At 41.7% G+C, this 27,497-nt stretch overlaps 1 protein-coding gene across 11 annotated transcripts in view; it reads right to left on the bottom strand.

Moving 5' to 3' along the window:
* JADE1 (jade family PHD finger 1) overlaps positions 1 to 27,497 on the bottom strand; it is a 125,978-nt gene that overhangs the window by 6,784 nt on the left and 91,697 nt on the right. For 7 of the 11 annotated variants that reach the window (XM_085546543.1, XM_015861227.3, XM_015861228.3 and 4 more), the window contains 8 exons: positions 23,173 to 23,250; positions 14,541 to 14,623; positions 11,103 to 11,260; positions 7,441 to 7,628; positions 5,391 to 5,602; positions 4,134 to 4,301; positions 3,407 to 3,523; positions 184 to 714 (listed from right to left, as the gene is read on the bottom strand). In XM_085546543.1, coding sequence (XP_085402669.1) covers positions 184 to 714; positions 3,407 to 3,523; positions 4,134 to 4,301; positions 5,391 to 5,602; positions 7,441 to 7,628; positions 11,103 to 11,260; positions 14,541 to 14,623; positions 23,173 to 23,224 — 1,509 coding nt within the window. In that variant the 5' untranslated portion in view covers positions 23,225 to 23,250. Of the gene's footprint in view, positions 1 to 183; positions 715 to 3,406; positions 3,524 to 4,133; positions 4,302 to 5,390; positions 5,603 to 7,440; positions 7,629 to 11,102; positions 11,261 to 14,540; positions 14,624 to 23,172; positions 23,251 to 23,996; positions 24,058 to 24,297; positions 24,407 to 27,497 lie in introns of those variants that run through there. The other 4 variants (XM_015861231.3, XM_032444588.2, XM_085546546.1 and 1 more) reach the window with 4 other exon arrangements.

Raw genomic sequence — 27,497 nt, 5'->3', positions numbered from 1 at the left:
AATGGTACTTGGTGTAACCCTAAGTTTAGTGTTAACAGTCTTTGACCAGCCTGGCAATACAACCTGGAGTTAAGACAAAGCACATAGTGCCTGCATGCAATGGTAATAACCAGGAGCATAGTTTAGAAACTCAGCTATGAAGCCTGGGGCATGTTACATAGCCACAGACAGTACAGAGCTTACCCGCTCCAAATCTTGCCGGAGATGTGTGAAGAGCTGTAGTCTTCTGAACAAAACATCCTGCTCTCGTTTGGCCAGATTATCCTCCTCATCCTTCTTTGGGGTAATCAATGGCTTATTGAAGTTGGCTTTTCTTTTCAGCTTCCAGTACTGGTAAAGGAATCCCACCAGCTCCTCAGGCAGCCGCAGGGCTTTAGCCACTTCCAGAGACTCGACAAAGGTATAGAACTCATCCTCCAACTGCTGGAGCTTTTGCTTGCGGAGACTGACCCTGTGGGCTTCCTCCTGGTTTTGATCCATGCTATGGAAAGGGTCAATGTGGGCAGGAAGAGAGCTGTCCTGAATCCCATTCCCATTCTCTTGACACAGGTGGTCACTGAAGGTCTCATCATCTGCTCTCTTGCTGGAGCTGTGCTTGGGACAGTATGACTTAAATTTCACCTCATCGTTCTCTGCCAGTATGGTCTTCATCTCCAAGCCACGGTCAAACGCGCATGTGACATGAAAGGCTGTTCTGCAGTTCTTCACCGAACACTGCAGAAATTAGAATAAAATACATCAAATATAAATTTAAGATGCCACACTGCCTGAAACTACTAAAGCAGCCAGGACTACCTTGAAAGAATTGACTGTTACCAGCCTCTGCTTCTAAGCAGCCTGTACTTTTTTGCTCTCTTGTAATTAGGCTTGCAATTTAGTGCTTTCAGGCCAGGCAACAACCAAGTGGCCCAGTGGGATGGAGTGGTTAACTCCTCCCTAGCCCAATCCCTCCATTTGATGAACAGCAAATCCACAAGAGGAATGTCCTTACCTTGACTGGAGCCACTTGCTGAGAACAGTTACACAAAGTAGAATGTTCCCCCTTTGACTGTGACAGTGTGAGAGAGAGGGGAAAAAAACATCTTGCCGGCTCCAGGCCAGTTTGATAGTCTTTAATTAAAAGCCTTCCCAGCACTTGGACCCACACTACCCAAAAAAGCCTCAACTAGGTTGAGTAGGTTATTTTTTATCCCACTGTGAAAAGTTTATAATGTCAAATGTTAAATCACTGTCAATCACTGCTTCAGTTACCACAGCCTTCATTTCACATGGGGCAGCAGAGAATGAGAATTCTTTTGTCTTATCATTTTTCTTCCTTTCCAGTGAACCGTTTGCTCACTGTAGTGAAGGGCACTTGTTCCGATGACTTAGCACTTCGTTTCAGATCTAAGTAACTTTCTCTTGCAAAATGCTGCCTTAGCCATTACCAGCCACAAACTGAAAGGTTTAAATAAACACAAACACTTGTATCAACTCACACCTCTCCTGCAAGTGAAAAGAACTTGAAGTTGAAATGAAAGTTACTGATGTTAACTGTGCTTATCTCAAGCCATCTAACCTTAAAGAAAAATGCATTGTGATTGGATGTTTATACAGCACTTTGTAAAGAAGCCAAATATCTTTCCCTGGGCTTTCGTGCTCAGGTTGACTCAGCAGCCAGATGGCATATAAACAGTATGCTAAACTGCAAAAAGTTTCCAATGAACGTTGTTTAATAAAGATAAACATATGAGAGGAATTAAAAAGACCAACATCTTTTGGCCTTTCTTCTGTTACTAACAAACAGCAAAAGCAGAACCAAACGTGCAAAAGAATACTTCAGACAGTTACTAAGCTGCTATCATTTAGAGTAATTAGCTCTTAGTATGGCTGACATTTTATTGGGAGGAAAGAGACAATTCTGCATCACTGGAAGGAAATCTGCAGGACATGGGAGAACACCCAGCTTTGTAAGCCTAAGTATTTCTCATTCCTAACTTTAATGATACCAAGATCTTTACACAATTCCTTCAAGATGTCAGGAAAAACTAATTATTCTTCTCTTTCACATGCTGAACTGTCTGAAGAGGTGTTAACAGTAGAGCTATGGAAGGACACCCCTCTCCGTCACACACATCCTTGCATACAGTTGATCAGAGTTCAGCTTAAACTACTACGGTTCCTCCTCAGAACAGACAGAACAGTTTCTCTTGGTTATGTAACAGCTGCCAAGAGAAAGGGGACAGATCTGCAAGCAGGTATTATGTTTACAGATTTATATACTGTGGACAGATTTATTTTCTCTACATAAAATCCACTATTTTATAAATTCCTTGAATGGAAACAGGCTGACAGGTTTCACTGGAACTGCTGCTGCACTGCTGTTGTTTTACAACTTTTTCAGACAATGTCATCAAACGACTCAATGCAGAGGAAAAGGGAACGCTTCAGATTTGAAACACTTGTGTGTCACCAAGGCCACGCTCAGTTGAGTATGAGAAGTCAGAATGATAATGAAGCACTGCTTCTATAGCAATGTGGGCTGGGAGACTTACAGCCAGGAGGCTGGGTTCTGTTTTTTTCTTTACCATTGGAAACACCTAGAGCTCCGGAATCTGCCCACAACCCATGGAGGAAATGGAGCCCATTTCCTCAGCATGTGGCTTACTTGAATCTTGGGGCAGATCAGTAGAGCAATCTGTTTCTTTCTTAGTGTTCAAAGGCCTGGTACTGTGTGATCAGATACTCTCCTCAGTAAATTAAAAGCTGGACCAACAACAGAACAAGTCCAGGAAAAAAAAAAAAAAGACCTGTAATTTCACTGCCTCCTTTGCAATAAAAGCCAAGATTGAAATCACTCTAATCCCAACTATACTGAAAACTAAATCACTCCTATGTTTAGCACCTACAGTTAGAAATTTAAAGCTACAACTAACCAACACAACTAACTTAACCATCAAAATAACGGCGTTCACTTCCACTGACTTAAATAAATTCTAAAGGTGCTGAGCAGGCTCAGATTTTATTTGTTACAGGCAATGTACAACTCCCACTGGAGGATCCAACCTGTCTTAGAAATCACCAAGTAGAAACTAACGTGGGTTTCAACACAGAAGCACTCAAACTTCATTTTTGTACGTGATACATCACAGAAATATATTTTCTTCCTCTACTCAACAAGGTTTTATTTCAGTGTACTAATAAACCTATCAGCATATCTACAAATTAGAAGTCCTGTGGGATGACTTGGTTATTTTTATTACAATTTTACCAGAAGGAAAGAGCACACTAACTTTCAAAAGCACTTTGTGCACCATTAAGTTCATAGCAGGAAACATGAAATCAAAGAAGTTTGACAGTGGATACACATCAGGCTTATCTCCTAAAAAAACTACAAAACACAGAGTCACTCATGCTATTAAATTACCTGTATAGAAGCACCAACTTTTTCATTACAAAGGCTGCATATCAATGCCCATCTACTGCTGGGAATATGAGAAACCTTGGTAATGGGCTCCATCTTCTCTGGGCTTCCAATGCTCACCTAAGAGAGGGGGAAAAAAAAAAAAGATTAAAACACAGAGTGATTATTATGACTGAAAATGGAAGCAATCTCAAAGAAATCTTGTACTCAAACATAAGATGAGCAAGGTCAAAGCTACTCGGTTTGTAAGGAAATAAAGTACAACTTTTTACAAAATCAGTTCCTCACCGCACAAAAATAGTTTCACGGTTAACACCATCAATTTGTAGTTATTGCAGAGGATGAATATTTCGGCTGGGAGAACCCACACAAATTCTTACTGCCACATTTAAACTTCCCATTCTCTCCCCCCCCCACCCCAATATTCAGTTTACAAACGAAAATGGTATTTGTGCATTTGTTAAATGGGCCTTGCCAGCAGTTATCCCTTCTGACGGCCATTTCTGATTGACAAAGATTAATGTAATTACTTTCTTTTCAGATGATGCATCATCCTGCCACATTTTCCATCTAAATGAAGATCTTTGATACTGCCTTGCTAAAAGGTACCATATATACATATGCTCATAATTGCAGCAACACACACTAGGCTGGACAATGTTTTAGACAGACTCTTTTCACACAGAATCTGCTTCCCTGAACACGGGCACTCCAGCAGATCAGCACCTACCTCTGGAATCCATAGAGCGCAGCTGACATGAACCCACTTGGTACCACTGCGGGTTGGCTTCATGGCACCACCCTTCTTGGGACACAGCAAGCACTTGGGCTGAACACCAAGAGCACAGGTCCTGCACAGCCAGCTGCCTTCTGGCACCTTCAGGATACCGTAACAGGCCTGTACTCAGTTACAGGAAAGAAAAAGAAGACAGAGGATACAGCATGCGTGTGTGCTACTTCTTAGTTGTCTACATGTTGTCTTTCAAAACTCTTAAGATATTGTTTGTGGGATTGATAACACTTTAGAAACACCAGTTAGTAAAGAATCTCGGGACACCTTCATGCACTTAGCCAAACACATGACCCATTCACTCCTCTAACAGACCTTTCACTGACAAAAGCCATGACCAGCTCTACAGAAGAACATTGCCCACTCTTCAACCAGGAATTTGTTCACCCCACCGAAGAGTGAGGCAAATGCCAACAGACAGCTCTGCAAGCAGTGAGAGAGGATGAAGTTCAGTATCACAAAGACTACACAAACCAGGAAATGGTCTGTATCTATTTCACAGGACAACAACTACCAATTCAAGAGCACCGCTGCGTGATACCCAATGTATTCTTATTGAGAAGAAGTACAAAATAAGCAAAGATCACTTTTCCTTTTTTTCCTCCAAAAGACTGTCTTTATGGAGACCTCCATCTGAAACTCTCAATTTTAACCTTCGATTTTTAGATTTGATGTGATCAGAGACTAAAATGAAACTGTTACACAGGTCTAAAAACATCAAGGTTACTCTCAAGAGCACTCTGTAAAATACCTTACAACTTGTAGGTAAGATACGTACCTTGCAGTTTTCTTAGAGGTATTTCTTTACTGTTTGTACAAATACATCTAAGTAACATGTGCAAGTAAATGCCACTCTTGCCTATGAGGCAACACAGCTTTCCAAATGCTGAGTGACAAAGCAAATTCCTTTGAGTCTGAAGGAAGGACAAGCTGCAAAAAGGCATCTCCCATAGTAAGAAGCAGCCAAGAAAACACGTATGCCAGAACTGTATCTGATGTTCCATGCTAAAAAGGCTTCTAACCTGCCACAATTTTTCATTCCTGTCATTTCTGATTTCATCCCATTGCTCAAAAGAGAACTCTGCACCAGTTCAGAAGATCAGTGTCTGTCACTGGAAAAATCCAGCCTACCACTTTTTGCGGTTTGGCTACCTGCTACCACCCCTATGCTCCCCTACAGTTCCCCAGCTGCCATACCTGGTGCACACAAATATTGCATTTGTCACAAAACACCATTTCGTTGCCATCTTCTCCGTCTGGAGACTGACAGACATCACAGACAACATCTTCATCATATTCAATCCCAAGTCCTTCTTCTGTCTCAATAGCATGATTCATGTTATCATAGCATCGTTGTTCAAACTCTTCTATGACCCTCTCCATTGTGTACTCATCCAGCTCAGGCATCCCTGGGAAACAGAATTGGTTATTTAAAGAGAACAACAAACCACAATGAATAACTACGCACAACTCCAGCTTCTGAGCAACAGCTGAGTAGATACAGTCCAGCTCCCTCCACCCCAAACACATACATGTAATTCATCTGTAGACAATCTTGCCCATCCCAGCATAAGCAGTTTCCCAACAGAAAAAAAGCAAGTCAGGAAGTCATCTAACTATATTAAATTAACAGGATCACCGTATTCAAATCAATTTCTAAATATCCTCAAAGTCCGGCTTCCCAGACTTATTCTGTTTTTAACTTCTTGGACTGCATTAGCTATGGCTTTTATTGCCTTCTTGTGACATACAGGTTCAGTCTCTGGTAAAAGCTCATAGCTGCAGGGACACCAGAAAGCAAGTGCTACAATTGCACATCAGGAAGTAGATCACTTTTTAATGCCCAGGCACGATGTGTTCATGTGAAGAGCTATCTGCTGCAGCACCTCACACTGCAGGCAGGGTGTTTCTGACAGCTTCCCTCTTGGTCCCACCTGTAGGGAAAATATCTGTGGTGTACTATGGGCTTAACGTATGGTGCAAAGCTGCATGGCAGAGAGGCCCCTGAGTGCACTTTATCACAACTGCTGTCACACTCAGTTTAACACTCTGGTAGATCTCCTTTGGTTTTGGTAAGAATAAGGTACATTATCTATATTGGATGGATGGGTATCAATTGCAAATCACACAACGTAATTTCAAATGTTCTTTATAAAAAGCTAAAGAGACTTGCTGCTGCTGCTTTCCTGATGGTACCTGGAAAAGCAACCTACGCTCTTAAATCAACTTTTTAACTTTGATTTTTTAATTTTCCAAGTTCAATGCCAAATCTGAAGAGAGATCCAGAAAAAAAAAAAGGCTTGGCTCAGAGATCAGGTCAAGTCTGGCTCATCTGTTTCTTCCATACGTGGGTTTAAAAAGAAGAGACTTTCAAAAAGTTATAAATGGTCAGTTTTGTGGTTTGCCAGGTCTTGAGCTATGCCACACATGGGCTCAAGACATGTTATCTCCTGAGACTAGACAAAGCAGGGAACTGCCACAATGCAAAGACAAATCAGCAGTGTTTACCAGCACATCCAAACCACTTCCACCTAGCACAGGACTTTTTCCCTATGTAAAAAATACTGTAAAAGCCCTGCGCTGACTTGGAGACTCTCCAATTCTACTGAAATCCATTTCAGAAGCACGCATCTTTCATATAAGTAATCTTGTTCCTTCCCTGAACCTTCATCCACACAACCTATTCCACAGAAAGGCAATGTTTGCTCTCTCCGTTGACAGTTGCTCCTCATGACTCAGAACTGGAACACACAAAGAAAGTTTTGGGAGGTACCTCAAAAAAAATCACTGCAAAAATTCCTTATTGTTTCATTTCCTGTGTGATCAACTGGTCTAAGTTTGCTGCACCTCCTAAGACTCCCTGTTCTTTGCACTGAACGTCACAAGCTGAAAAGGAGGCTAGGGATATGTTTGCAGAAAAAAATACACAATTAATGCTGCATGGATTGCTAACCTTGGTGGCGACATATAAACTTCGTGAAAATTCCCTTGTAAAATAGGAAGTACCATGTGGCCAGATTCTGATCTTGTTTAAGGAGATACAACTCAGTGGTTATGAAGACACATGTATTAGGGCTTAATTACATCAGGACTGCAGCTACCCGAAGGTGATTACCTGCTCTTCAGACCCCGTATCACCTCTTTCCACCACTGACTCCCCCCTTAAAATTCTTCTCAAGTTTGCCAACTTTGAGACAAAATGAAAACAAAAACAAAAATAAAACCTGCACAAATGCTCACTGCTCACCCATTTCTTTGAATTCTTCGTTGGCAAGTTGCAGCCACGCCACATCCACATCGCTGAGGTCATAGCGGCACACGCTGTCAGCTAAGGTTCGAATGTCAACATAACCCAGCTCTGGAGGCTTCGTGCCCGATGAAGAAATATACTTCCGGGGACGTGTAAATGTGACAGCTTTTGTCTCAGACACAATCCTAAACAAAGAGACAAGCACATACTAGGTAAGAGGGGCTGCTTAAAGACCCGTTTCTGAAGAAATCAAAATGCCTCATTCTAAGTGGCTAACAATCAATAGCAATCTTCTAAGTGTGTCTTCCACCACTGAGAAGGGAACAGAAAACTGTACATAGCAATTTTATAAAGTATCTGCAGTATTATGAGAAATTAACTGGAGTTGACTAGAACTCCATTTTGTTCACAGAACTATAAATACAGTGAAAAGACTGGAGGAGAGAACTCTGGCTACTCTTACCTGGAATTCATGCTCCTTGAAAGCTAGAGTAGATACTGTATTTATGTAGTAGTGGTTGCTGTATACATGCATTAGGCTGTTTTAGGACTTCCAAATCCATCTGCTAACTACCAATCAACTACAATTAAAGAAACTCATGTTCATGGTATCCTGCCTCTGGGTGTTTGGGATGGGTGTGTAGCTACAGCATCGACACCTTTTTGAAATTCAGAACTTCCCACAGAGATTCAGCAATTCACAACAGCTTTCTCTTCACTTACCCGAGCAGATCCAAGCTCTGGCATCCTGGCTCTGCATTCCCTCTTTCACAGACACTAATCCCATGCTGCACCTTTTGTGCAAGTATTTACCAGTAGCCTCTGAAACCTACCTCCCCTCAGGGTCTGGAGGTTCCAGTAGACCAACAAATAAAACATGGAGAGTGTCTCTGAGCTGCAAGCCAACTGAAATTTTGCTTAACTGCAAGTATTGGTTCTGGAGACAAGAAAGTACCCATACCACATAACTCATTCTGCATCAGATTCTTGAAATACTGCATTTTCACAAAGCCAGGAGCTGTGGGCAGAAATGCAGCCTGCAAAGCACAGCAGCCATTCTCCCAGCAAGCTGAAGATCTGCCTCCAAACCGCCAGACATCTCTGTCAGTTTAGCCACAATGTGATCCTCCCAGTAGCAGATGCTGCACCTTCTCTGAGTTACCTGCACATACTAAGATCAATTCCTCATGCAGCACTGGTACTGAAGACTTCTTTTGTGCTCCAGACCAACACGGGAGATGGCAACACGGTGCAGGCAGAGCTTTCTGCTGAGAACGGCCTAAGCTTCACAGCAGGGAGGATGTCCTCCACTCTGTTTTGCTCCCAGCTGTGTCCCTAACAGTAGAAAGATCTCCTGATCTGCGATTAATGTATCTGCACATACAGATCTCTGAACTCTACCTATTTCAGCCCTAACTCTTCCCCTCACCTAGGGTAATTCAGACAATAAATCTGAGAAATCATAGACAAGAGCTGAGTGCTGAACTCTGAGCTTCTATGGTGCCAAAGGGATTTGTGGCAGAATAAGAACCTGAATGATATTGCCAGGCTAACGGCATCATTTCCAGGGCTATCGCAGGTTATACTCTGCAGTATTAAAATATTACAGGCTACTGCATCCCATGGAGAATTCATTTTAAACTAGGCACTGCTCATTGAATCTTCTGTACCATAATTCCTCCCTGAGTACCTCTCTACATTGCAAGTACAATCTCTGGGCAGCATGCTGCACACACTGACTAGATGATACTGTAGTGGCACAAAAGAAATAAGCAAAGGTAATTTGGTCTTAAAACAGACCACCTTCATCTCTTTATTTTTGTGGCAGAATGAACTATAAAAGTTGTGACATAGCAAAAAGGACACTGAAATAAATCTTCTGTCTGAGCACATGCTTTCACTGAGGCCCCACATGGTCTCACTTCTCTCATAACCCTGCTGGACTCTCTCTCACGACCCTGATCAAGCTCTCTGTACCACATTTTCCTTCCTGTTCTACACCAGCTACTATCTGACTATTGCTGATCTAATGTATAGTAACTTTAACCCTCCCTCCCACAGTTACCCACAGAACAGTTCCAGGACTCCAGCATTACTCTGGCAGGGTTTCCTAAGTATGCTGTAAGAGGACAAAAAGGATAATTTTCTGGCATCAGAAAGCTGCTGTGCAGCAGGTATTCACCAACACAACCATTCAGGACAGCTCAGCACCAAAAAAAAGTGCTGGCATCAAACTTCTGGGAACCCTCTTTTCCTCTCCCCGTTCCAGAGCACACTCCCCACTGGACCTTCAGAGTGAATGGCTCCCTCTTCAGTGAGCACCTGGACCTGACAGAACCACGCATTTACCTCCTCAAATGTAAGGCAGATAAAGGTTGGTTGAACACCTGGGAAGACCTCTTTTTAATAAAGCTCACTGGTCTCCCGGCCCTCCAGCAGACTTAGAAAATGCTTTAAAGAGAATACAGTGAGAATGCAAGCAGGCTGGTACAACGCGTGGACATTTATGCAGGTAGTGTGTGATGTCAATGTGAAGCAAGGTGCAAGTGTGTGTAGGGGGGAAACTGGATGCTCCTGTGCCCTGGAAGTACATAGCAGACAGGGAAATTCTGAGTTCTCCTCTCAGTGCTAAGCTCTCCTCAGAGCCCCAGGCCTGATCCTTCAGAAGGTGAAAGAAGGAAAGGGCTCATCTGTTATGCAGGCAGGTTTTCCTCACCATACAGACCCGGTGAGGCTGTGCAGCAGTCTACATACAGGTTTATGCAGAGAATGCAGAAAGCACTAACAAATCTTCCTGTAGTTCCACTACTCCAATGCTAAAGCTGCCAGTTAAAGCCCTAATAGAAGTTGTATTCCATAAGATTTTTTTGCTGTGTGTCAGAGACTGTGCTGGCCCTGTTGGCACTGGTGTGTCATTTAGTAACGCTTTACACACCAGACTGAACTTACTCAGAGATCTAGCCTGCATAAATGGCAATAATCCTTTCCTCAATTCTTCTAACTCCAGTCCTAACTAAGCATAAAACAGAGAGATGGGCTACAAAATGCTCGTGCCCCTACAAGTGGACTGTTTCATTTGAAAAAGAAAACAATATCCCAGTGTAACAAACAAGGGAAGGAAAATAAGGGTTTCTTGGACAAGAGCAGGAAAATCTCACATTAACATATTGTTACATGCACATCTGGACGGTTCTTTCAACAGCTAAAATGAACAACAACGTTCTAAGTTAGTAAACAAAATGACAAAAAAATAATATAAAACAACAAGGAAAAAAATCTGTATTTTCTCTAGCCCTTAACTTTGGCTTGCCTAATTGCACCCTGAAACCTATGGCTTGGAAGTAAGCACAGGACACATCATACAAGAAATTCCCAGCAATGATGAGTGAGATCAAGCCTGGGTTTAAAACTGGAAAGTATTTTTAAGGCTTTGTCATCACCCTTCATCCCAATGTCAGGCCAAAAATGATTCTCTGGCATTAATATTTCAACACATTGGCAGAAAGATCCAATTCTTGACTGCTATGACCATTCAAAAAAGCTGAGACACATTGCTTTTCCTAGCTAGATAACGTGGAATAAAGCTCAAGAAACCAAAGCAACACAGACATAAGCTGCTAGCATAAATATGTATTTGTTTACATTCCTCCAAACTATACCTGGCTACTGGTTCTGGGATGGTCCCTGGGCTAACTGGCACCTGCACTCCCTTTTCCCACTCCTGCCTCCAGGGGTCTGCCAGCACATAGTATTCATCAGGGTTCAGCTGGAAGGAGTCATGTAACTTCATGGCAGTGATCAGGTCCGTTCTGAACACCTGCAAAGAGAGTGACCAAGAGAGAAAAATAGAGACACTGACATTTGATATTTACACTCTATGATTCACAGCTCCAGAGTAACCATGGAGCGCAGCACATAATAAGGTCACTGTATCAACAGTCAACTAACCCATCCCACTGCAGGACAGAAGTTTAGCTTCATTGCAGAAAAAGGGCTGGCAAAAGGTGCAAATGCTGACATGATGACTTGAGTCGCCTCCTCTGTGAGTCCTAGTGTTCCCCCCACACTGGAGACATGATGCTACCCAACTTGACCTCCCTCTTGGCTACAATAAACACCACACCAGCTTTTAGTCTTAGATCAGCAACATAAGGAAGACTCAATTTTGCTCAAACTACTTCTTAAAAACAAACAAACAAACAAGCCATCTATTGGAGCTCTGACTAACCCAAAGGCATTCTATAAATTCCCTGTGATGGAAATCAAGGCATGACTCCACCATGACCAAATACAAGAGGAAATACTACCAAGATGACTCCTGCCATTATTTAAATGACTCTTCCCACATACTCTTGCCAGTATTTAAAACAATAACCCAAAAGATAAACAGAACAATCCCAGATGTGAGTTCTGGTGGTAGCTTGACGTTCAGCAGATGTGCCTGCTACTCTGTAAGCTACAGACACCAAATCTGTCATTTTACTTTGCTTTTGCAAAAGCATCGACCTCTAAAGCCAGCAGTATCTTTGCCAACATCTGGGTTAGCAGTCATCTGCAAGCAGTGATGCCATCTTCCATAAGCCACAGAGTGAAATCAAAGAGATCCGCTCCTGTAGCAGTCATGGTGTGCCACTGCTGTGGTGCTTCAGCCACAACTCGTTTGCCATGGCCCGTCAGCACTTCAGAGAGCAAAGAATGGTATCAGAGCTACAAGTCTGTACCTGTCTGTCCATCGTCCAGCTCTCCCCACCCTGCTCTCCCTGCAAGGCAAGGCTGCTGTCAACCACAGCGCTATACATTGTTACTATTAAATGTTGCATTCAAAGGAAAGGATTAAAAAACAACTAATCTACAACAAAGGTGAGCACCACTGAGACAAGAAGGCAGTAGGCATCTACCCAGCCCCACACTGCACAGTTATAAAAGGAAAGCACTCCTGGACTCTCTTATGGGGATCCTAACAGAGCAAAGTTACAACCGCCTGGGCCTCCAACCAGTCCCAAAACAATGGTGGTTTTACATTAATTCCAGCCAGCCACTGCATATGGCTGAGGAAGTGTCTAATTAGGCAGGCCTCCCAAGGACAGCAACTTCTGTCATACACTAGTCACACACCTGAAATCTCAACACATTATCTATGCTTTTGGGGAAGTATTTCAGGGGAACAACAAACCTGACGGCTAATCATACTTTCAAGACTATTTAAAACTATTATCTGCCTTACAATGCAGCCTATCCAGTCACCTCTTCCCCTTCCCAATACTCACATACTCCCCACTTCTCTCTCAGTATGCTTCTGCTCTGCCTCTATCATTAAAAAAGTAGGAAAATGACATTTTTTTTTCCTCAGAATTTCTCTTGACATGGTCAAAAAACCTGCCATCCTTAAAGTAATGACCAATATCACTGTATGAAGTAAGAGGTGAGAGCAGGTAATGATGAAAATAGATTGTCTAAAACACAAGTCCTATGGGGCTGCAATCAAGAAATGAAAAATAATCTGCAAAGCTAACAGTCTCACAAAAGAAGCACGCACAGCTGGTCGGGGGATCCTGCACTTCAAAGTTATTTGAATTAATGCCATCAAATTAAAGCAAGGAGCGCAAAACTTGTTCAATCCGAGAAGCAAAGCAACCCAAGCTCTCAGATAAACTTCCCACAAAGCTCTGTCAAGAGAGATGCTAACACAGTTCTTGACAGCCAAGAAACTCCTTCCCAAGCCAGTGGCCCTGTAACACCATTCTTTCTGCTCTAATTTCTGATGAAATCAGACTGCCTGGAGCAAAGCAGAGCTCACTGAAGTGCTTGGCTCTCAGCAGCACTGAACACTTCAAAGCTAAAGGGTGAAATTATGGCCATACTAAAGCCAATGGGAATTCTGCCACCAACTTCAGCAAGACCACGATTTTATCCAGGGAGTTTAGCAAGCATCACTTTTCTGCCAGCACACTTACCATTAAAATAGTGTGCAGTGGCAAAGCAGAGGGAGAGAGGTTGAAATGGCTGTGAAACTGACCTAATACATGAAAAAGTATATGAAAGTCCACCCACACTATGAGAAAACAGCACAAAACTGGAAAGATAATGACAAAAAACACAAGGGAAGGGAGAGAAGAAACAGGATTACAGACACACAAAACCAACAGCAAAATCTGTGGTTATCCAAGAATATGTGTTTTGTGGATTAGTTCTCAAAACTGAGTCTAAGTTTATGTACAAAGGATAACTAAGGAAAGCAAGCTGGCTGACAGCTCTGGTGACTTTCCAGAGCTCTATACATCCACAAAAATAAAGAAGCTGTTAACACTCAGCAATAAAAAAATAAAAAAGCAAAGAAAAATCAAAATAAAACAGAGATCAAAAGCCAACTAACACAATGAGGAATGAAGGAGATTCTTTCCCTGAAATCTCTTTTCCTGGATTTCGCTAGAGTGCTGCAGGGGGATTCACAGAGCATGTTTCTTTACACCAACCACTTGCTAGTGAATCAAAAGTATTTGTTAACAGGCAAGTAAGTTGAATCAAGAAATCCTGTCTCTTAAATCTAATGCTTTCTTTGCAGCCTCTGCAGAGTTTGCAATGCAGTATTTGCCTGAACATAGGGAGATACAGCATGAATTGGATCCTGTTTATGTGTTACTAACTGTTGATATATCTGAGAAAGCTTAAAACCACTTTCATCCTCCTTGATCTGACTTCCTAAAAGCATGAGGGAAGACAGAACTATCAGGAAGCAGATTTGACAAGCACATGAACAAAGATCCCATACCAAGACCCAATACCAACTATGAAGTAAGCACACCTAAGATAAACTTCTACTGTCAATTCTGATGCCCAAAATAGTAGAGGAGACTCTACAGCTATTCTGAATGGACATCAGACTACACGCCAAAATTCTCTGACAGAAACTGGAGCTGGCTGCTGAGCTCTGTGATCTCCTGGCCAGAAATAAAAAGGCAAAGGAGGGGGCACTAGGTGCCAGCTGAAACGGAGCAGAAAGAAAATAAAGCACAATTTAAAAGACAAGGATCCATGCCCAGAACACACATGAACTATTTGATAGATGCAACAAAATGGTAATCATATTCCAGAAATACCTCAGAAGGTTTTCTATCTTCTTGTCTGGAACATGAAGACCTCCGATGGCGAGATCTGGAATGCTGGGACCAGGTGGATAGACCTAGAATACAGAAAAGATCATTTGTAGACATTGCTGCCAGCTTTCTTGCTTTCAGCACACCCAACTAGGCCTATGTACTCCTGCAGGATCATGTGAGCAAGGTAAATCAGACCTGGGCTTCTGGGACAAACCTGAAAAAGACTCCCTTAAAATGAACCAAAAAATAGAAGCTGCTCAGTCTTCAACTTCCGTTGCTCCTTCTCTGTTATATTATCTCTGCTGATGTACGTATTGGCTGCACTGTACTTAGAGCCACCTTGTATCATGCTTGCTTCTGAGCATCAATAATGCACTTTCTGCAGGCTAATAATACCTGATGAGGCGGCCTGTTCACAGCCTGAGATGTAATCTTTAAGTTTAATATATTCATGTTCTAATTACCTGCACTGGTTATCCAGTTCTACCTAGAGCAAGGCTTTTCAAAACAGAAACCGACATGCCAAGTCAGTTATAGCCACAAAAAACAAGCTGCTCTCTCTCCTAAGCCAATCTCTCAGTGTGGTTGGACAATTTTTGTCAGCAGAGTTATTCATTACATTCCAAACAAATGATACCTTTTTGCCTTGAAATTTTGTGACAGAAACTCTGTCAGCTTTCACAAATATTGTAACAGGAGGGAAGGAAAAAGAGAAAGGAAGAAACTACACTCTACTGACAAGGCAAACACCACAGTGTATTTATAACACAGCAAATCAACTCATTTTAATTTAGCATCATTTATAGGTACAGCTGGTATTTTCCACTGCCAATTAAGCAGCAATAGCAAAAAACAAAGCGCCAATAAATTCTTCTTGGGTGAAGAAATTAAGGACTTCTAAAAATGCCTATTATGAGTGGGAAGCCAGGAACTACATGGGGAAGGCTAAGTGCCTCTATTTTACAGTTATTAAAAAAACACACAACAGAAGCTTCAGCACTGTGATTCCCAGGTAACACACACACACCTCTTTCAGGCCATACAGGAACTACAATGGTGAGAAGTAAAATAACGGGTACAGTAATTGCCATCTCTATTTCTTTACTAGGTCGTCTGAAGATGAGGTTGTGGATGCCCCATCCCTGGAGGTGTTCAAGGCCAGGCTGGATGGGGCCCTGGGCAGCCCAGTCTAGTACAAAATGTGGAGGTTGGTGGCCCTGCCTGTGGTGGGGGGGGGTGGAGTTTCATAATCCTTGAGGTCCCTTCTAGCCCAACCCATTCTATGATTCTATGATGGGCCAACTCAAATGCAGCCAGCCTTTCTCAGGGCATTTATTATAATGAGTGTTTTTTCCACATCAATAACTTCCTACACTGAGAAAGGGAAGAAAGGAACATAACTCTGGTGAATGCACAGTGAAAACATGGTATTTTAGCAACTTACTAAAGAGACTGTTGTATTTTCTGAGCAGTGTAAACTGACCATACATAATACCACAAGGAAAAGGTGGAAGAATGCCTCATGAGACTGAAATTTTACTGCTGGCTGAGCCCTGTAACTTCAGCTAACAGGTAACCTTTGGCAAGAGCTTCACTTCAATAGGAAAAACATTTACTCACTGAATAAACAAAGCCCAGCTATAAGGCATGCATTCACAGATTCACATAACTACACCAGACAAAAAAAGCATATGAAATTAAAGGAGTCAGTCAAATCACAGAAGAATAATCGGTCTATCACAGTATGAAATTTAACTACTCAGGGAATCTTGAAGAAAAGCTTCAGTTCTGCTTCTGCTACAGCAAAATATCAGCACTCTTCACAGCGCCAAGACACAACACTGAACTACCCAAAGCTGCTTCCATCAAGGAGCAATGTGCCCAACTCCAAAGGTATCAACAGAAGAAGTACAGGAGGAAAATGGAGGATGTGATTTGACTATGCAGCATTATGTTGATATTCTGGTACTTAACCCAAAAGAGGGACCTCACTGAAAGGCAAAGTTAACAGGCAATTACTGCTACTTCAGTGATTAACAATCTCATAGTTTTGTCTACGTATATGAAGTAAGAACCATTCCTGGATTACATGGAAGGAAGAACTTGCTGTGGTCAAAACATAGGATCCAGAACAGCTCCCATGCTATAAAAGCACATTAACTTAATTGGGTATTTTAGAAAGATTCCAGACACTTTTCAGCAAGTTTATCCTCATACAGTTAATAAAAAGAAGTGAGCAGCTTTCTGAACTCTAGGATCACCAAGGTTAGAAAAACCTCTAAGGCTCAAGACAAGAGTTAAACCCTGTTTTAGTAAAATAACAAAACAACAGCAGAAACCATTGAAGAAGTCTGAACTGCTCACAGCTCGAAGATGTAAAACCTTGGTAAGGTAACAGAGTATCTCGTGGGGAAAACGAGTTCTACAGCAGATGGAAGATTAATGAAATGTTAGAGAACCAACACCACCAAAAGCTGTGTGAGTAGCAGTGAATATGAAAAATACTCAACCACAAAGCACTGCGCTAAATAAACATACCCGAATGATGCAATGCTATCGCCATAAGAAATTAAGTACAAAAGGTCTCTTACTTGTTGTCTATCCTTTCATACGATTGGGACAGTTAAGGCTCAACACAGTCGCCTAGCTAGCATCACTGCTCCAGGAGACACACCAAGCTCATCTTGATCCTTCCAATCAAGATCTTATCAGATGGCTTAGGTGTTCACCACCAAGAATAAAGATATGAGGCTCATACCTCTAAACACGGCTTGGTTTTCCCATCTCTTTTGTTCGCTTAAAGACAAAGAAACTCCCAAGCCCTCAAACAAATTAATGAGATACAATTCACAGCAAGAGAGGCAAAGCTCTAAGACACTGATGGTACTAGAAAGGAGACTTCCAGCGTATTACATACGGCTTACACTATAAAACCTGTTTTTATAATACCACTACAGGGTGTATAAAGCACATGCACCTCCTGACAGTAAAAGAAAGCAATCAAGGACTGTGAATCCTTCTTCAGCATTGTGAAAAGCACACATCTCCCAAAAGGGAAAAAACGAAAAAGAAAAGACATCAATTCTAACTGTATCAATTTGCTAAATGATCTGTCAAAAACGTTTTGAGTCCAAGAAAGACCATCAAACCAGAAAACTCATTTGAGCTAATAAAACAATTCTAACAGCCTCAGGGAGTTCTACCCCACAACTAATACACTACTCAGCATGAGCAGAAAAGGCTTAGCTATTATGTATCATGCACAAGGCTGTTGTAAAGCCACCTGCAAAGCACCCAGCTGTGCCCCTGCGGAATTACCTGCTGCTGCAGCTTCTGAACACTTCAGAGAGACTCATATCACCTGGCGTCTGAAAGCACTTCTCCCACTGTAAATACACTCCTGCTCCACCATTACACCATGCAGCAACAGAGCAAAACACCTCTGGCACGGATGCATATCTGGTTGTCGCTTCTGCTTAACACTGGCATTTCCAGATGCCTACATCCCCCCTCAGCTCACTGAGACAAACTAGGTGCTGCTGCCAACTGCCAGAGCTGCAGTCTGACAAGAAAATATAGATGCTCACAGCCTCCTAATTTAGTGCCTGGCCCACAAGTGCTTACAAGAAGGTTTCATGCCGTATAGGCTTAATTCCACATGTCTAGATCTGAATTTCAGCATAAAGAAAACGCAAGCAGACTGATGGCAGTTTTCCATTATATTGGAACTGCTGTCTGTACACATATCTTCAGATCTTATCATTGAGAATGCAGAACATACACAAACACAGCCTTAGACATCATTTTATCAAGCCAAATTCCCCTTCTCATGCTTCTCTTGCTGGAGGACTGGCTCTCTTATCATCCTTATCTTTATATATAATAGCATACTATTATGCAATAATCTCATTCAAGATCAAAACAGGAAAAGCATCTGTCTTTTACTTGTCAATACTGCCACTACTGAAAAAAAATAATGTTATTTGACAGCTATCCAACTGCAGGTGCCGAATGATGCCTGGATCCGTATGATCTCTGCAGTGATTTACATCACTGCTGCTCAATTGCTCTGTACCTGATGCACGCAGTGAGCAGCCTTCGCAGCACCCTGCCTCAGCAACTCAATACAAGTTCCCTTCCGTCATCACTTTTCTCAGTGGCACACATTTGAGTTTTACAATCTCAAAGGACACATGTGACCATAGAGACACACATCACCATCTTATTCTGCTTTAAATCACCGGACCTAAGTACCATTCTAGCATCCTAGCCCAAGGCTCCCCATTACAGTGTTGTTCTACCACAGGAGTATATGAACTTTTATTGTCAATTTCGCTACAGATAACTGAAGTCAATCTCAGCATCTCCCTAGGCGGCGTTCACAGGCTGACAACACTATGTTGTTGAGACTTATAATTCAAGTGCAGTTAGGTACACTCAGTGTTAGCAGTCTTGTAAAGAAACCACGTGCCTCTCCAAAACCAAGGACAATGAGGTTGTGACATCCCCTCTTCAGATAGAACAGCCTATCAGCCCAGGTCAATCTTTCGAGTCACTCAGACAGCACTCAGAAGTGCAACTCCATCACAAACCACCTATCCCAGCAAGCCTAGTCTTGAACTAAATAGCAAGTTCTGACCCTCTGTCATCAGTCCAAAAGCCACACCCTTCTATACTGCTTTGTTCAAATCCTAGTGGTACAACTGCACTACACCCGTTGTTTAAACACCATCCCTCATCTAGGAACCCAATCAGCTGAAAAACAAGGAATGCTGTGTTTGTTTCTGAAGTGCTGCACAGCATTACCTGCACTGTTAAGTAACCGCCACATAAAAATGACGTACACACCTAAGGTTACATTTACTGTAGCTCTAATGATGGCACTTTGGGATCCATCCCAAACACCACGAGTCCAGTGGGATGAAAAGCCCTTTCTTCCCTAAGATCCCAGTCACTGAGTTAAAGCAACGGATACTGGTAGGATGTTTACATTTAAAGGAACATCAGTTTAGCAATGACAGCATAAGGGTCCATCTAAATTACAGAACTATAGTTCATAATCCTTAAATACTATATCTTCCGTTTCTCAGAAGTGACATAACATTTTACAGAGCCTAGAAGTCCTTTCCATCTGCAAGCCTCTTCAGTTCTCCTTTCAGACATCCATTACAGCTGCAGCAATACATTACCTGGAAAGGGACAAAAACTAACAAGTTGCCAGATGTAAATAAATGATACAAAAAAAAAAAAATCCCCAAGCCTCTCCCAGTTTATTCCTCTGGTTTGTACTTAGGCAAAAATTCAAAATCCTAAAGTATGTCTGGAGCCATTTTTTGTTCAATTCTATTCCATTGATAAGATGTTTGAACGCGACCTATAATTTCAGAAAATGGAATCTCTGAGAACACACTGAGATACCCAGGGACTGACTGCAGCACCGAGGTGCACAACTCTCACTGACACCTTTTGCTCATCGCTTCAAATATGCTATTTTGGTCTCATGTCTAAATGTAGACAGCAGATTTTAAGGGGACACAGCTCAACAACATGCAGCACTACTTAGACTGAGGGATGTAAGCTGTACACTTTTAGTGGCTTTAGGTTTACACGTAACATATAGGAAAGAATCAAGTCAGAGGACAAAAGTATTAATGAGAAAAGCAGGGCTCATTAAGCTCCAAGATTTTAAAACACTGTAAATAACATCTACTTATATACTCCCCCTTCTCTCCCCCACTGAAATATATTGGAAAATGCATATACTGAACTGCAGCCACGCTGGTAAGTTTTGATATATTTCACTCCTAAATAGTAACAATTGACTCTTCTTTCATCTCACAAAAGTAGAGCACCTTTTTCTTCCTCTGAAGAACTACAGACGTGCTTAAATCTTCAGTATAATACATTCCTAGTGCTTGGGGTTTAAGGTTTCTTTTCAGATCACCTTGTAGTCACAAGGCAGAAAACAAGCTCTCGACGTTTATTTACTTTTGTAGATAAATAGCGTTGTTAGTAGCACAGTTTCTTTAACCTTATAAATATTTAGGCTCCTAAGTTCAATTAAAAAAAAAAAAAGTACATTTCTTCATGTCAAAACATTTTCCTGGCAGCGCTATTCCACCCCAAACAAGTATCATTGTTCAGGTTATTCCAACAATATAAACCAAGTGATGTTCATAATGAATCCAAGATGCCTCATACAGTCTATTAAAGCATAGAATGAAAACCCAATTTCAGAACTGAAAAAAATCCTATTGCTGGGTGCTAATCTTCACCTCACAAGATAAGGGAGTTTAGTGAAGATCTTTAAGCCAAAAATCTATTGAGTTCAATGTGAGGGAGGAACTGGAGGGTCAAAAGGTGCTATTGACTGAAGGGAAGCAGACGTTTGGCAACAGGATTCCAACTAAGTGTTGATTAAAACTGCAACTTTTCAATTAGAAGGCAGCTGTTTGTAGCACTCAGAATAGTCTATTTAGTTGTTTTCTATCTGTGGGATCTCTAAGAAAGAAAAATAGCTAACAAAATATTTAAGGGCTTCAAACAAGCAGCTCAGAAATGTTTACCTTTTATTTTTTTAGGAAAAAATTGCTTACCCCCCATAAGACTAATAGCAGCACAATGCATCAGAAATACTACTGACAAAGTAATAATGGATCTCCATACAGAAATTAACATAGCAGGACTGATCAGTAATTCTACCAAAGATGAGCAAAGATTAAACTAAGGCAAAACCCGTCAGGCAAGAGCCTTGAAGCAAAAATCTGTAAGGATATTATCAAATTCCTAAAACAGAAGTAGAAGAAAAGGACCGAATGTCAGAAATTGTTCTCATGAAAGTGTGAAAGACAAGAACCATTGGAGATGCTGGCCCTACCATACATATTCACCACTGGTAACATTCCTTCTGATTACTAACTTAACTTTCCCCACGTGTATCGTAATAACACAAACCTGTATCTGAATTTGCCCAGTAAATGACAACAAATGGGTTTGTTGGGGTTTTTTGTTGACTTTGTTTTTTTCCTCTCAGAAAGCACAGAACTGTTGACTTACCAAACTTATCTAGACAGAGCTCTATTTCAGATGTTTGTAATATCTTTGCATATATAAACAAGTATTATAATCACTTACAGGTCAGTCAACCATATTTCTTTCAGAATTTCAACTCTTAAGATTATTTACTTCACATCAAAACAAGGCATACGAAGGGAGATTAAAGACTAAGAGAAAATAAAGATCATCATCAAAATGTAACACTATTACATAAAGTTGGCAGAGAGGGATTGAGAAAACAGTGCAGCAAAATTCTAACTATCAACATCACATTTGTTGCTACTTGTCTACTTTAGAAGTCATAATATATCTTTCTTTGGATGAAGTATACTTCTTTTCTCCACACAAGCTTACCAATTTACACTCACTTTATTTTTTTAATAACTCCAAGCTAATATTCTAAGGAAGAAATAATTTTTTTTTCCAAAACCTCTCAACCTCAAGTAGTCGGCAAAACCAAGCTAAATCCCACCCAACTTTAATAGTTAATCCCTATTTGGATGAGCTCCTAATCAGCTTGCTAGTTCTCACCTCCTTCAATTCCTTTTACCTATAGTTTGCACAGGGTTGGTGTAAGGTGCTGATATGACCCTAAGAGCTGTCTGAGCAGCCCTTCCACACAGCACAGATGCTCCTTGGAATTGCACGTAGGTGAAGAAGTCACCTGTTCAGGGCCGTAGTGCAGGGCTACGTCTTCAGACTAAATCCTTCACCTGGAAAGATCTCCCATCGTCTTCCTTTATTTTTCAGAGAGGACTCAAAACCAAGCTCAAAATGTGAAGATGTACACCCAGATAAGCCACATTAAAACCAGGAAAATAGCTCTGACAAATGGACAAGCAGTTCTATAGTCAAATACAATCCCCTTGTTTGCTGGGGCAAAGAAAATACCTTGGCACATCTGTTCATTTCCCAAACCACCTATTTTTTTTTATAAATGAAAGAGTATTGGTCACTGGAATCCAAACATGAGAGATCACACAGAGCTCAGTGTTAAGTTACATCAGAATGGAAATAATTGGATTTTATTTGGTTTTTAAAGAAAAACTGTGCATTCAAATCGGTGATGCACTGAATTCAGACTGTTGAAAGTTATGCATTAAATAAAATCATCTTCAATGGAAGCAAAACATTTTCGGTAGTCTTTACTACTGAAGTCTCCCGCAACACACCTTCCAACTCCATAAGAGTATGGGAACATGGAAGCAAATTTAAAACCCTAATGTCATCTTGTACTAAATACTGATGTGTGCACAAGGTGAGCACATGTCTCTATCCAAGTTCTGCCCTTGCAGTGATATATTATGCTGATGGCAACTGAAGACCCAAAAAGAGAAACAAAGACCAACTTCTGTTTTATCTTACTAATTAACATTGGGCAGTCAATAAAGGGGGGGAGGGATCCCAAATCCACATCCACCTGTGCTCAGAAGGACTCAGTTTAAAACTGGTTCCTCACACATACCTTCCCACCAAACCAACCAATATGCAAAGTGCCTCCGCCACATGAAACACTGCATTAAAATGCATTTTCAAACTCATAACCTACTGCACTCTACAACAAAGGAGCACTTACTGCCATTGTCATCAGAATTCTCACTGCTGCTAGGAAGCCGACGTCGTTTCATGATCTCCCCGGGAAACAGCAGGCAGCCTGCAAAGCAACGAGACAGCACTTAACTCAAGATAATAATACGCAGTCATCAGGTTGTGTTTCCGATGGCATTTGAGGATTTACAACACATAAGGGAAAACAAACAACTCTAAACAGCATCTGAAATATGAGCAGTGAATATCTCAAAAGGTGCTTAATTAGGTAATTACCCTCTGAGCAGGTGGAAAAAACAGGAGGGTATAAGGACAAGCCCACCAATACGTCCACCCCCAAACAGAAGCATATTTGTTTCTGAGGCTGAACACCACAAAGTGCCTGCAGTAAATGAATTTAACTCGTACTACCCATTCTGACACTACATTTGCAATACAGTAACATTTTAACCGCCTCAGTAAATATTTACTTTGGCTAATATGCCTTTGGAACAATTTTATCCCTGCGTTAAGTGCTAGATTTGCAAAGTCAAAGATTAAAGTCTTCCCCTTGCATAAAAAATAAGAAACATCAGCAGTACCAAGCCAAGCTTTCGCAGATTAACTACACATGGATCATATACACCCCAGAAGGTACCATCTCTAAGGTCAGAGTCACTTCCTCCTGCATGCACACATCTACCAGCCTGCCTAAATGCTAACTGCTTTTCAGGAATCACACCAACATCTGATTACACAGCCCCTCTGAGCTCCAAAGTTGGTGAATTTTAGTAATGCTGAGCTCAACTGCACACAAAGCAGTGATGAGTGATGGAAAGGCAAATGTTCCTTATGTTTTCATTGGCTACTCACGCAGTGCTGGTATTCTGAGTGTATTCCTTGCAGAATGGAAGTAAATTCAGGAAAAGAAAAAAAAAATAGGAAGCTGCAAATAGCCAGTCAGCATTACATGTAAAAACTTATTAACAGCAGTAAGTTGAAAAGCGGAAAAAACACGACAAGAAGTGCAGAAAGGCAGATCGGCTTTAAGTTGAACTGACAAGGACTCTAGATGGCACATCAAATCCCCCGAGCCTTTGCCTGCCATGTATCAATAGTGCTATCAACAAGGCCTGAGTGAACGTTCTGCTAGCAGCAAAGCCCTGCTACGTGCCTTCAGGGCGCAGACTTGTAAATCAGGTGCTGAAACACTTCTGCTTCCAGGTGGGCGCAGAAAACCCAACTTCTTCATCTCCAGGTGAGGTGGAATTTCCCTGGAACCTCTTGGCAAAGCTCTTTCCATTGACCGCTTCAGGATGCTGATAACCACTACTACTTTGTTCAATGACAAGTGACTCATGGTAGTAAACTCCAGGAGAACCATTTCAACTTTTATGAGTAATTCTCAAAGTGAGGAGAAGAAAAACCTAATGAAAGCCTGACACTACTTCCAACTTTCAAAAAAGCAGAAATAAATCTCTTTAGAAAGGGGTTCACACAGAAATAAGCATTTTTGAGACAGAATTCATTTGATCATCTCCAGAAAAGCACAGTCTCAGATTCAGTTGCTTCTGTTTTATACCTACGGTAAATTCCAATTTGTTTCTAAAGCCTGAGTGCCACAAGATTTCCTCCTCTTTGACATTACACTGCATTAAACTGAACAGCTGGTGAATATTTCACCGAGACCTGTTGTCACCACCGTGTAAAAGTTCACATATAACTTCTGATGGCAGAGAATGAAGAATCATTAATGACAGCCTCTTACAGTGTGTAAAGAATTCAGCCCAGAAGAACGGCTTTGGAGCAGACCAGAACTTTCTGTGTCTGATGAGCAGAAAGGTCACCAACGAGTAAACACACACACCAGCACAGAGCATAACAATCCTCTGAAAAGACCTGGTATAAATGGACTATTCCAGAGCCAAGTACTCATACAGTCACTTATGAAATACTGGAAAGCAACACTCAGATCCAAACTGGGCTAAGACAGAACTAGCTGCTGGTAGGCCATGACCCAGCTCCTTAAGATGCTTTTTCTCACAGCACACACACTCTTCTTGTAACTGAAACAAGTACAAACAATACCAAACTAAAAGAGCATACTCAGCACAGAAATATCTCCTACAAACCAAATAAAAGGGATATGGAATAAAGTGAAAAATAAAATCTAGACTGTCTCAGTAAGGCATCTTGGATATTCCTGGTCAGAACCCTCACTTCTTGTTTCATTGCAGCACCATCTGAAAAGTAAGCAATCTAAAGCAAAATAACATTGCACATACACACAGAGGAAAGGACGGTATTCACACCCTCCCTGCCAAGCTCTGGGGATCAGCCAGCTATTAGCTATTCTCCAGCAGTCAGAGCAGCCAGCACAGCAGCCACTTCTCTGGAGTACAGAGTGTTCAGTAAGGCAGCTCATTTACCTGCCCACTCCAAGGCAGGTTTCTAAAGATGGCTGCATTGAAAAGCCTACATCCTCAAACACAACTTTAAAAAGAAACGCACAATTCAATGAAGTTTGTGTGGGATTCTTTGACAGATGTATACAAAAGGAGAGCCGAGATCCATACATCTTCCTTTCCTACCTTTGAACTTCACTGAGTTTTCGGGGAGCTACATCACTAATGGAAAAGCAGTGCTTGGCTGCTTTGAGCAATTGTCAACCCCCCTATGATTAACCCCTAAATGTTCCACCATTAAAAGGAATAAAGCAGTTTTTGATTTCTAAAATAACTTCAAACTGCTCCTTTTAAACATCACACACCAGATGCTCAAGCCCATAGCCCAGGATACACCATCTACAGGTAGCACTGGAACAGCTAATAAGAACAGCCCACACAGATGGCAATGCTGCTTCTCCTGCAGCACCACACACACCACACACACCACAGGCTGCTGCCAGCTAATGGGGACCTCAGTCACACAGCAACTTTAGCACGGCTAACCACAGACTGCTGGTGGTGAGGTGCACACTGGTGGTGCAGGCTTTCCCTGCTCAGCCACATGCACACACAGTTTGCACACTGAGAGGATACTGGAAATTTATGTCATTTTAAAAAATCTGCAACTAAATTAAGGAGGTATTTTTATACCTTAAAAGGCGGAATGTCAGGCTTTAAAAGTAAAAGTGCTCATCTCTTTCTCCTTCCCAGCCTGGGATTTCAGTGCTACCTTTATCTGAAATTCCACCTCTTCCAATCATGAAGGTTGACTGCATTTTGACCCACAATCAGCATACTCAGGTACAAACATAACACATCTAACTCACCTCTGCTCTCATTAAAACGCATATCTGAAACAGAAGTAGGCCTCTCAATTCCAACTGTTGGGCTCACCAAGACTGACTGTACCACAGCTAGCACAATAGTACAAGTTGGTTACGATCAACACACACATAACGCAAATTCACATGTAAACATGATCAAAACAAAAGGGCAAAACATTTAAATTGAACTTTACGACTCATACCAATAAGAAGTAAAAACAATGCAATGAGACAGAAAGAAACCACCCAGGTTACTGAGCTCCACTCCCAGCAACTGACGGCAACCCAATAACCGCTGAACAGTTGTGGAGCTCGCACAAAGCACTCACTACATCCACACACATCAAGTGTTCAAGAGCTACAAAGTCCTGCAGCCCAAACACAAGGAAGGCTGCCCAACACCCACACATCAAGCACTCCCCAAGCTTCCAGTTACACCCTACTCTAACTAAAATTCTGGTGCCACAAGTAACATCACCTCTCAGAAGTTTCACGGAAGCAACTGGATGCTTGCTGCCATTCAAAGTAATAGAGAAGACCTCAGGTTTGCTCTGATTTCCACCTTCACTTCTCACCCTACCATAACAAGGGAGCACTCTTGGCATAGCTTACAGCAGTGCTTGCACAGTTCAACAAGGCGAGGATTCGATTTGCACACTAGGCCAGTTTTGATACAGATGCGAATCTTACTAAATTCTGTATAACAGTTCAGCTTCACTTCCTGGAAGGACCATCGCCTCTCCACTTCAAAGCCATAGTTTCAGAGGTCAGGCAATGTGTCTGACTGGTAGCCTGCAGCAGGCTCTGCCATGCTCCCCACCTGAGGAATGATGCTCCACAAAGACAACACCAGAGGTTTTATACACCCCACGCCATCACGTTAGCTTTGAGAGCCAAGCTCTGGGCTTTACTTGTTGACTGGGCCAACAGCAAACATACAACTCTAACTTTGGAGTTAACACTGCAGAACTGATACTCTGATCATCTTAAAGATGAGACTGTACTGCCTGAATTTTTTCTGCCTACTTTATTCAGGAGAGAGCCTCTATTGCACAACACCTGTAAAACGCTGTGCAAATGAAGCGACAAAATGATAATCCAAA

Source organism: Coturnix japonica, chromosome 4 (assembly GCF_054131305.1).
Source record: "Coturnix japonica strain WE chromosome 4, WE-NBRP24, whole genome shotgun sequence".
In the NCBI taxonomy this organism is placed as follows: Eukaryota; Metazoa; Chordata; class Aves; order Galliformes; family Phasianidae; genus Coturnix; species Coturnix japonica.
Note: the sequence above shows the minus strand (reverse complement) of the source record. Positions and strands in the feature narration are given on the sequence as shown.